The 12,281-nt window shown below is 37.6% G+C and overlaps 2 protein-coding genes across 3 annotated transcripts in view; one reads left to right on the top strand and one right to left on the bottom strand.

The window, feature by feature from the left end:
* Positions 1-4,835, top strand: part of Grm3 (glutamate metabotropic receptor 3) — a 202,733-nt gene extending 197,898 nt beyond the window's left edge. Inside the window, exon 6 of the mRNA XM_028776081.1 lies at positions 4,242-4,835. Coding sequence (XP_028631914.1) covers positions 4,242-4,315 — 74 coding nt within the window. The 3' untranslated portion in view covers positions 4,316-4,835. The remainder of the gene's footprint in view (positions 1-4,241) is intronic.
* A 5,812-nt stretch (positions 4,836-10,647) lies between these two features.
* Positions 10,648-12,281, bottom strand: part of Kiaa1324l (KIAA1324 like) — a 165,161-nt gene continuing 163,527 nt past the window's right edge. For both annotated transcript variants that reach the window (XM_028776069.1, XM_028776070.1), the window contains one exon: positions 10,648-10,734. In XM_028776069.1, the coding sequence (XP_028631902.1) occupies positions 10,675-10,734 (60 nt within the window). In that variant the 3' untranslated portion in view covers positions 10,648-10,674. The remainder of the gene's footprint in view (positions 10,735-12,281) is intronic.

Below are 12,281 nucleotides of genomic sequence, written 5' to 3'. Positions count from 1 at the left end.
GGAAGGAAGGAAGGAAGGAAGGAAGGAAGGAAGGAAGGAAGGAAGGAGACAGTAAACAGTGCTGGGTAACTCAAAAGTGGATAAGAATAATAAATAAATAAATAAATAAATAAATAAATAAATAAATAAATAGAAGTACAGAGTTAAGGAGCCTTTTCATTTACCAGATGATTACTTAGATATCCACTTCCGTACTTCTGGAGGGGGTAACCGTGAAAGGATATGACTAAACTGTATCATGAGGTGACAATGGAGTGAGGTAGGTTATTTAAAGACCAGTGAAATCTCAGCTTATATGGAATTAAATTGCATCACAAGTAACAAAAAGTGAACGAGACATATCTTTTCTTTTCATGACTTATCTCTCAGAATGAAGAAGTCTTAGCTTTTGTAGAATTAAAAATCCCATTTGTATGTTTAATTTTCTCCCTACTTGATATTAATAGTTTGAGATCACTATTTGAATCAGCAAAAGTAAGTACTTCCTGAGAATTCAGTCTAGAATTTCCCCCAATGTCTTAACGATGAACACTTGGCCTCACCCCTGAAACGTCCACAACAGCAAGGCTGCAACACTTTGGCCTACCAGCACATCTTGATCACCTAATGAACTTCTGACAGGACATGAGTAAAATTGAAAGGGTGAGTAAGAAAAAAGATTTAAGGACAAAGAAGGAGGACAGAATGGCATACAACCAATAGATACTGGATTCTATAACTATTTAATAAATATATAAACAAGCAGATATCCGGAAAAACTTCTTTGATGTCACTAGAAACAGAAACCCTGAGTGGACGGGAGCAAACAGAGATGTCTGTTCTGCTGAGATGTTTATTTCCTCCCAAATATGATACGTTAAAGAGTTAGTTAAGACTTTGATTCTCCAAAGCCAGTTTCCTAGTCAGTTAACTAACAGGCTTTGCATCCAGAATAATCTATTCAATAAATATGGTTAGCACTGATCAGCAGCCCAGTTACATGAAAGAGCCATCATTTTCTCCCAGGCCTGACCAGCCTATGAATGACAAGTAGGAGGACAGTGGATTTCATGTCAGGAAACAAAGCTGCCACATGGCTTCTCTGGTCAATGCCACATGATGTCTGTGCAGTAAAATGTGTCTTGGGATGAGTGTAAATTGTCCATTTGTGATCAAGGAACACACAAGGTCTCTTCCAGTTATTTTCACTGTTCCCGTTGCGTGGCAAAAAGTACCACTGTAGCCTAGAGCTGCCAACACCTGCCATTCAACCCAAGTCTGCAGAAAACCTACACAAAGCCTGCATGCGTATTGTTTCTTGCAGAAATCTGCTTAGCCACACTTAAGAAAATGGGCTGAATTTACACCATTAAAAACCTCATGAGTTCATCAGAACAATAGCAAGGTTCATTACAAGAACACACACACACACATACACACACACTGATAGCATTTTGCTTTCCCACTTATTTTACTACCCTGGGAAATAACAGATGGGCTAATATGGGAAGCACATGTAAAATATTTATGAAATGCAAAGTAATTGAGATGGTAAACTCATAAACAATAAATTCTCTTAATATACTCAGCAGCATATGCAAAAAGTGAGATTTTTTTCTTTTTTTTTACAAAATAAAATGGAATGGCCAAAGCTGCAGAGAAACTGTAAAAGAAAAGCAGAAGGATACAAAGTGGAGATCCATTGAACACACTAAACAGAGTCTGGAGGAAATTTCCTTCAGAAAGAGTGTTAAGAGAATTTTAGCTGTTGTTATTTTGTGAGGAGATCTTGAATTTGTATTTTCTTCCTCAGAGTTTAAAGCATTCTGACAGAGGGTGTTTCCATTAATACCCCTATGGAGCCGAGACATACTCTGTGGACTTCCATGGAGACATCCTTGGAGTACAGAGTTTTAAAACTAGGTGATGTGACAGAGAGCTACTTTAGATTGAGTTGACTGATGATGATCTTTTTAAGGAGATCATATTCGAAGTGTAGGTGCCACAAAGGGGCCACATAGATGATCAGAGAGAATGTTCCTGGTAGAATTCATAGCTATGGCAAAGGTAGAAGTTTTGTTAAACATAATTACTATTTGGAGAACAAAGCATAGAGGGGAGAAAAAACTGTGTGTAATATGTAAAAAATATCCAGAAAGATAGGCACAGTCCAATTATTTGGAATTTCTAAACTCAAGTTAAAGCACTAGCAGAGGCCACTGGCAGTGTCTATGTAAGTTTTAAAACACAGCTGTGCCTCAGTATCTAGGAAATTCGCTTCAGAACACACACATCATAAATAACCTGCAGATGCACATGGCCCTTTTACAAAGTAGCATATTTTCATATAACCTATGCACATCTCCAGTGAACTTCACATCACCTCTAGATTTCTTTTCACAGCCATTTACAGTGTAAATATTGTATAAACAGGCATTACATTGTGTTATTGGGGAAAAGCAAGAAAAATTCTAAACATGCTCAGATGTCTGTTTTCCCTTGAATATTCTCAGTCTATGGTTGGTTGAGTCTGTGGATATGGAACCACAGGTATAGAGAGCTGACAGTAGTCTTGTTGCCATGTAGAAAACATGACCAGGAGAAATGGACACAGACAATTAATGAATAAAGCTTGCCCAGTGTGGGAATGCAGAGGTGGCAGTAGTTGAGTATGAAGTTATAGCTAATAGGACCTGATGATATAGGCTGCCATGGGACAGAGAAAAAAAGGGAAAAGAAATCCAGAGTGAATTTTGAATTTTAGACTTCTGGTTTAGGTTAGAAGGAAGAGCATTTTACTGAGGAAAGGTATGCTAACTGAGGAAAGGCTACACAAAAATCAAGAGTTCTTTGGACACCAATTTTGAAGTGACTATTAAACATCTACATGAAGATGTTAAGCAGACAGCTGGATACAGGGTTCTCAGAAAGCTCACACAATGAGTGGCTCAGAGCACTTCCTCTGCTTCCAGTGAGCTGTGTTTTGAATTTCACTCACATCTTCTTTTACTGAACTATCTTTTACTAATTCTACCAAAGATTAGCTTATCACCAGACTCCAGGCACTTCAGTTCATAGACCTCAAATATGGTTTCATATGCCTACTCAAATTACTGAGTTGAAAAACTTCATCTTGGCTACTTGTGGACCTGCTACAAGATGGCAGTGTCCTCAGTCCAGTGGCTGCCCCCTTAGGATGCTGCGTAAGCTCTAATCTCACTGTTAGTTACTCCTTTCTGTCTACAGAAATTGTTATGTAAAAAGCAATGTATGGGAACATACCTACTATCAGACAGGAATACTTCAGGAAATTAACTCATATGTCTTTAAGGAATAGGCAGATACTTTCATTATAGCCAGGCTTGTTCTGGTGACCCAGTTCCAGTCCTGAGGATATATGCTAGTATAGATGGAGAGACATTAAGGATGATATAAGTACACCTTAATCTGTTCTCATGACTATATGGTTTTATCCCAATAAAGACTGAGGCTCCTGTTCATGTCCTCATTCAATGAAAAGACATTAGAGCCAAAACAAATATATTACGTGAATAAACATCAATAAAAACCTTAGTAACAACCTGATAATAGATACAAATATATCTGAGAACACTGCATGTTATAAAAAGAGTGAACATACACTGTTTTCCCCAGGCACCATGACAGTGTGGCCATCATTGTCATATCAAAGCACCTTCTCTGTAGAATGTCTTCATTTCATGGGTTGTTAGGAAGCCAAAGCTCTCAGCATTTGCAATTGCCAGCATCCTCACAGAGAGCATGTAACACACAAAGTAAAGTCAGACCTGTTTCTTGAGGTAGTGGAGTTCAGACAGGACTCCTGGGGCCATTCACCCCTGATCAAAGAACAAAACTAGTTATAGTTACTGATCCAGGAAATAACTTAATCATCTGTAAGAAGATTATAGGGGCCATTCACTTTATTCAGTGTATTATTTTACCACTTTATAGATTATTAAGTCTAATTTTTAACCCATGAGAGACTTCTTTCAGCAAAGATGATGCTTATAAATAAATCCTCTTTCCAAGAGGCATGGCATGAATAGAAGCCTGTCCTGGATACAAACTAAGGAAAAGAAATATTTGCAGAGTGTACCTATTATAGCATAAATCAATAAGCTTTTTCCAAAGCCATGTTAAAATGGGGTTTTAACCTAAACTTAACCCAGTGTCTGGGAATATTTATGACATTAACTACGTGTCCTGCTTGACTAAGTCTTGTGTCCCACTTTGTTTTGCAGCCTCTGCAAGCACATATGTCCCGACAGTGTGCAACGGAAGGGAAGTCCTGGACTCCACCACCTCATCTCTGTGATTGTGATACTCTGTTCAGTTCTCATGTTTAGGCTGTTAGACAAAGTGCTCACATGCTGCTCCAGAACATGGAAACAGAACAAAGACAACAACCCTAGGACCTTTTGTTTTTTTTTTTTTAGAAACAGTACAATAAATTATTTTTGAGGACTGTATGGTATACAGTGATGTGCTACAACTTTCTAGGCTGATTTTAGTGCCCCTATTAACAGCCCCTCCCCCAGGACATGGAAATAACCATTGTTTACAGAGCTGAGCATTGGTGACAGGGTCTGACAGGGTCAGTCTACTAAAACAAAAAACAAACAAAAAAAAAAAACAAAAAAATACAGTGGCAATATTAGGTAACCTTTTTCCTATGAAGTCTTTTGTAGGTTCTTGTTGTAACTAATTTAGGGTGAGTTTCTACGTTGTATATTAAAGTTACATTAAGTGTAACAGAACGTTCTTCTCAGTACAAAATAAAAAGCATCTGTATTAATGTAAAGATAATCAGAATAAAACCTTCAAGGTTTTCAAGCATGGAGGATAACGGTCCTTTTGGATCACTCAAGGTAATATGATATGTAGATACCAAGTCCCCTTCTCTTGTTAATGCTGGAAATAATTGTCTAACTGCGCTTTTTCTTCACACACATATTTTGAATCAGATTTGAGCCCTGACAGAGGGTTGTTAGTGGAATTCCACTTTTCTATAAATCGTAAGGATGAGACATTGGTAAGGGGTAACACCATAAATTTAAGACCAGCTCATGATAATATATACAGATTATCTTTTACAAGCTAGGTCTATATGACAACCCAGAACTGCCAACTAAGGCAAAGGCTTCCCTATATCCCCAATAGAGTTATGACCTGCCAGAAAAGATTTGATGGCTCTGATGTTCAAAACAACCATAATGATGAAAAGAAACTGAAAAGTATGTAATAATCCCACTGGAAAATTGCTTTTGCCCTTCATAGATGAATGGGGAAGTAGAAACCTTGGCAATCTTCCCACAGCTTTCCCAAGTCCTAGGAATGATGTTCCAGCACACCGACTTGTCACTAAATTTAAATATTTTATTAACCCAAAATAAGGCATGAATAGTATTGGTAAGAATCTTACTAAATACTACCCTGTTTCTATCAAACTTTTAGTCACAAATAATTTACCAATGTCAGGTTAAACATTGAGAACACATCTATCTGTAAAACCTATGTCACATACTAGGACAGAGAGTATATTTGTTTCCTATGATGATGGGGGGAAATGTTAGAATGTATGTGACTTAAAACAACAAAAAATTATTCTGTCACAACACAAGAGTCAGAAGGACCAGGCTGTTTTATAGATTCAAAGAAATCACCCATCCCATCCCATCCCATCCCATCCCATCCCATCCCATCCCATCCCTTTTCTAGTACCTGGTAGTTACAGTTCCTTGGCCTGTGGCCACATCATTTCAAACTTTGTTCAATCTTCATATCATATTCACTGCTCTGTCTGTCTTGTCTTTTGTCTCTTAAAATGTCATGTGTTATTAGGTATAGAGTGACCTAGATACCCCAGGATGCTTATCACCTTGACATTCTTAATAGGCCATTTGTTTGAAGTTTGTTATTGTTGTTTTCTTTTGGTGTTTGCTTTGTTTTGATTTGATTTTAAAATAAAATAGTGTTCTCAGGGTTCAGGGACTAGGATGTGGACATATTTTTGAGAGGCCACTATGTAGCCCACAACAGAAAGACAAATGAGATGAAGTCCATCTAGTTCCTGCATTTGAAAAGCACAAACTAGAGATGTGGATATAAATCAATTTGCTTTGCATGCGCGAGAGAAACACTTGAAACCCAGTCAAGAATGACTGAGAAAGGAGTGAAGTAAAGAATTAAACACATGAGAAAGAGAGAGTATTTGAAGTTAGTAAGCCATAATGACACTATTTTTAGTAATCTAAAAAGAATGAAAAGGGGCATAAGGGCCAAGGAGACTGGCCTCAAAGGAAATAGGAAGATAGATTTGCTCTTCCTCTGCAAGCATTTGAATGAGAGTAACCTAAGGAATCCAGCTCTAGCCAGCCAGGTGCAGAAAACAGTGGTGCTGAGCGATCCTTGGATTCTCATACTCAAGTAAGTACCTGAAATTTGGGGAGTGAGCTAGGGTAGGTTGAGTAAAGAATTCAAAGACAGTAAACAGCACAACAAATTCCACTCTTACTGCAGTTGGCAAGAGTGCCCGATAAGCAGGCTCTGAATGAGCATCTGCTCGGGACAGTGGCTCAGCAAGCTGAGGAGAGAGAAAATAAACTCTGTCCCCTAATGGAATGTGACAGTCTGAGGATGGCAGTATCGGACGGGCTGTTCAGAAGTACAGCTGATGCCGCTCACAGTCAAGCTGATCATGGATCTTAAAGCAAGACAATCAGGTCGTGTCTAAATCATGAAAAAAACTGTAGTTTGGAGGGCTGGGGTTTTTATACTCACTGTATTTTATGCCCTGTCAGTACACCAAAAATGCAATAACAGGAAGCTCTTGTCATTTTCTCCATCCCTGCTATAGGACACATTATTTCCCCCCACATTAGTAACAACATTTTATCCTTCCAGAATGTAAGGCTGATTGATTCATCTCTCCAAAACTTCCCTAAATTTAAGAATTCCTAAGCTAAATAATAGATCCTATTCATAAAAGAAACTTTTTAGAAGTAAGCTAACTGTTTGCCTTGTGTTTCTGAATAGTTACTCTACTCTGCATCTTTTCTAGCTTAAATATTCATAGATTTTCCTGCCCACCCACATTTAGCACGGTGAAGGAAAGCTGGCCCTAATTTTACACCGTGAGGCAAGCCAGCTTCTGGACAACACAGAGGAAAGATGTAAGGAAGGACTAAGAAAGGTAATCTCTGTCTTTACAGGCTTTGGGTGCACATGTTCTCTCAGCTAGTACCTGTGTCATCCACTTCCCCATTGTGAGGATTTTAAATCCAGTAGCCTGTCTGTGTGGGAAAATGTGAAAAGCTACGACGAGAGGTCTGAACTAGAGCCTTGAGACAAAGGCACACACCCATAGGTGAAGCCATTGACCATCCTTCCCTGCAACAGCAGGCTTGGATTTACATAATTCTTATTGGTTTCCTCTTTTTCTTTGGAAATCGATCAATAGAATTGTAAAATCAGTTATCTGACATGAAGGAAATATTGCCCAATCATTCACCAAAATTCATAAGGTATTTTAAATAGAAGCCTCTCTCCAGGAGTTATTACAATGAAGAAAAATCCAGCTAACCAAGGTCTTAACTGACATTTTGTTCAAAGAAATTGGAGGTGTTTGCTGAAGCAATAATCATTAAAGGAAAACTAAATGCTATTTGCAGTTTCATATTGAAACTGGACCTGGGAAATGGGTGAGCACTGAGGTACACCCTACATGAACAGCTGCTATGAACGGGGGAGCTTCTCTAGTACCACATCTTAAGAAGCTATTTTGTATGTCAGCATCTCATCCTCAGAAGACATCTATCTATCAGTATGGGAATACAAACACTACCAGCACATTGTACACTAACCAAGCAACTAGGTTTTATGAGGAAAAGAGAAACACATTAGCCTCCCATTAGGAATGACCATGAGCCATGGGAAACACTGTTACCAAAAGACATCAAATGGCACTTGGCCAGATGGGACTTAAAGAACCAAACCCACTCTTTCTCAGCACCTGAGAACCTAGATGGTGAATAACTGGTCTCAAGTAATTCTTCTACCATGCTAACTTAAACCATCATTTTAGGAGAGAAAAATAATGACAAAAGTCTACACAAAAGTACTATGAAATATGTTTAATCCTAAGAAGGATATGATTATTAGTAACCAAAGAGGGGAAAGGTTGATAATAAAATTCAGTATTTTAAATCAAGTGAATAGATACCAAATTGCTCAACATTGTTAAATAGCATGATATAACTTATCCATAGAAGACATGTTCTCATCCAGTAGAAAATTGACTTAAATAGGTTTTGACACAGTGCCAACAGATGTTATACAGAATAGTTGACTTAATGAAGTATTTAAGGCTCCAAAGTATGCCTTTTAGAAAAAAATAATAAATAATGTATTTTTCTATCACTGGTAGTGATGGGGAGAGTAAATGTCAATAAGTTGTTGAAGCAGAATAACTTGATTATAGCTCTCAACATTTCACTGGGCTTGTCAAAGGCCATACATAAAACTAAACAGAATTTTATAGCTAAATTGGTCTGCATATTCTCCTCATAATATTCTGTCATAGTTCTTCAGCTCTTCGAATAAAATGACAAGGCATGGGAATACAAAGATGGGACTGAGCTGACAAAAAAAAATCTATTTAATATCTAAAATTAGAAATAAAATGAAATAACTTCTTCAATATCAACTGCATTTTCAGAGAGTTCATTAAAATTTAAGGCATTTTTGACATGTCAGAGATTTTAGTCCAGTGACAAGAGAAAAAAGAAGTACCTGGGAAGAAATCCCAATTATCTCTATGGCTTGGAACACACATGTTGAGCACAACAGAGGGTGAAGAGGAGTGACAGGTGACAGAAGCAGTTTTCTGACTCTGTCCAGTCTGTATGTTTTCACCAGTTCCTCTGAGTGGTATTTCAAGTGTAGTTCCACTCCTCTGGTTAAATTTTGACTATGACAGGGAAAAGCATGCCAATATTCTGATATTGGAACAAAAATGAGCAAACCCAAAATAATTTAGAATATCCAAGAAATTAAAGGCAAAAATTATGCTAAGTAACATTCTCTCAAGTCTTATGACAAACAGTAATACAACATTACCTATTTTTATATTTAGTAGTAGATACACACACACACACACACACATACAACCATTCTTTTAGTGGTAGCAAAAAGGTCTAGTGGTTTATCCACTGGCCAATAAGCACAATTATTCATTTTCTCCCATTTTTCACAAAAATAAAAGACTACACCACCCACAAAATCAAATATTACAAGCACTGAAACATATCAGGCAAAACATGTGGTGAAAACCTTACCCATATGCTTTGCCTCCTTCAGCCAATCAAAAATCTTTTTAAATATCTGGATTAAGATCTGTAAAGATTATTGGTTTATTGGAAACAAACCAGAACATCTAATATCAATAATGGGTAAGATACTCTAATTCCCAGGTATAAAAGTTTACGCAAACTTGATCCATTTACCTGTAAACTTCTTTCAAAAAGAAACTTCAAGTCACACTGAAACTCATAAGCCATTATGAGAAATGTCACGAGTTTCGGGGTTGCTTTCAAGCAGGAACAATACGTTGCTAAGAAGATTTTTACTGTGAATACAAGTATATGCATTTCAAAAATTGAATTTCTTCCTTATTAGCTTAAAAATAAAATCTTCAAGAAATTCATAATCCTCCAAGTCTTCTATAGTAAAGAAAAAATAAAAACCTCCAGCGCTCTGGGTGTCTGATGTGGAGGGAAAGCCCAGATCATACTTGTAATGACCTTCGGCTCTGGAACAAGCAGAGTTTTCTGTTCTTAGGGTCAAGCTGTCTCCCTCCTTTCTCATGACAGTGCAGGGGTCTGCTAAACAAGGTGCTCCACAGTCTTTATTCTTTAACGACACTCAAATGCTTTAAGCCTTTGACTTCTGATAATGCCAGATTGTTTACATTAATGGAATGTTGAGGTTTCTTCCTGGCTTTCATCACCTCCAACCCCATCCCATGAGATTCCTTCAAACAATTAGTAAAATTTTTCATACTAGTTCCAACAAGGAAAGAATTTTTAAAAGTGATTATCACCTCAGATAACACAAATAAATAACTTCACGAAATATTACTGATATCCTAGACTTCTGAAGTCAAGAGAAAATACCTATGAAAATTTATTATATTTAATTGTTCCTCATTTTAATAAAAAAGGTGTTTTCAAGTCTTGGAGAAATAAAGGGAAAAATAATTATAACTTTTTTTTTCCAAATCTTCCCCAAAGTACAAGAACAAGACATATGCTTACATATGGAAACACAAGGCATATGCTTATGTCTGCCTTCCAACACATATTTTGTATGTAGACAGTATAAAGAATTAAAGTTACCCAGTAATCATATGGCATGCATCAGCAGTGCATTGGTGGACTTAAACTTGGGTTTCAGTTATGTGTATATACAGCTAAATCTCTTCCTGAGTTAAGCTTCATCTTCAGTGAGACCCACATCATCTGTCTTCTGCAGTTTGACAAAGTATGTGACGTGTTATAAGGCAATCAGCATTTTTGCCTCCTCCTGCCGTTGGCACACCTCCTCTGTGAGATCACAGCCATGTCTTGTGTGAGGACAAGTCCTAATGGGGGTCCTGAAAGCTACAGCATTATCTCTTCATATATTGGGGCATCTTGAGGATTTCAGCTGAACAGACTCAAAGTGGTCATCTTTTTCCTAAGGGGAAAAACATAAAATAAAATCAGCTCACTGAAATGTCAACAACATTTTAGGATTTAACTTGCCAAAACAGAAGTTCCCCAAACTACTTTAACCTATGAGCCTGCCACTTACAATTAGGATTTTACATGTAAAGTAAGGTGGAAAATACAACAAACAGCATATGTGCCCTGAAGGATAATTTTGATGCCCAAGTGATAAGACAGACAACTTCAAAATAGAAACAAACACAAGACTGAACAGATATCAGAAGATGTAGCTGTGATTTTTTTTTTTTTTTGAAGAAAGAAATCAAGGAGACTCTCCTTGAGGAAACACCCGACCTTGGATCGGTGGCCTTGACATACTAATTGTAGGCAAAACAGAACAGGCAGACATTCATATCTGATCACATAAGCTGGATAGTAAGAAAAGTAAGAGCCTAAATGAGTTATGTCAATTTATATGTTTTAGGGGATTGTTTGGGGTATATGTCTACTAAAAATATTAAAGGAGTCATATAAGGTAATAGATCAAATGTTTAATTCAAACTGGCTTATATAATACACCCAAAGAGGAGTCTTTAATGTGGCAAAACAGAAATAGGAGGCTGAATATCTATGAATGTTTTTTATTCATTAGATACAGAAAAAGATTTTAAAGCCTTAAGAAATAGAAAGATTTAAAAAGAAAGAGTTAGGGTTAGGTTAGGGTTAGGTTAGGGTTAGGTTAGGGTTAGGTTAGGGTTAGGTTAGGGTTAGGTTAGGGTTAGGTTAGGGTTAGGTTAGGGTTAGGTTAGGGTTAGTTTAGGGTTAGGCGAGAAGGCCAACCAGGGGAAAAATGATTTGGCACCAAGCCAATAGCCTGTGTTCACTTTCCAGAAACCTTATAATGGAAGGGTGTAAAGGAATTCCACAATTAGTCTTTTGACTTGCACACACATACTATGACACGTAGAATTAATTAATTAATTAACAGTAGAAAATACGAGTTGATATGGTGTAGCTTGGTGATTAAGCACTCACCTAGCGTATGAGGAGCCCTAGAATTCTTCCCTCAGTTTAAAAGGGAAAAACCAAGGGAAGGAGGAAGGACAGTAAGAGGAACAGGGAAGAAAAGGAGAGAGGGAGAGAGAAAGGGAATTGTGGAAATCAGTTATCAGCTCCAGGTGAAAACAAAAGTGTGCTGAAAGTTTACGTGTAATAGAAGATGACAGAGAGTAGACATTGACTAGCTGACAGGAAGACCCACTAATGGAGTGAGGCTTCCTGGTGGTAGGATGTAGACATCATCCTCTCTAAATTTCCAAACCAGACTCAAGACCAGTCTATTATGTCAGCCAGGTTGTTGATGTGCAGTTACGAAGATGAACTGGGAGTGGAGTATGGTGATGAACGCCTATATGGCTGAAGCCCAATACTAGCGAGGCTCAGGCAGGAGAAGGATCAAGGGCAACATAGTGAGACTCTGCCTCCAAAGGAAACGCATTGAGACACCACATTATAGAAGCAAAACAGGACTGGAATTTGGGGAATGTTGATTTCTTAACCCTAGCGCCTATTAGA

The sequence above is a fragment of the Grammomys surdaster genome, unplaced genomic scaffold (assembly GCF_004785775.1).
Source record: "Grammomys surdaster isolate TR1022 unplaced genomic scaffold, NIH_TR_1.0 264, whole genome shotgun sequence".
NCBI lineage: Eukaryota > Metazoa > Chordata > Mammalia > Rodentia > Muridae > Grammomys > Grammomys surdaster.
This window is presented reverse-complemented; position numbering and strand designations above follow the sequence as displayed.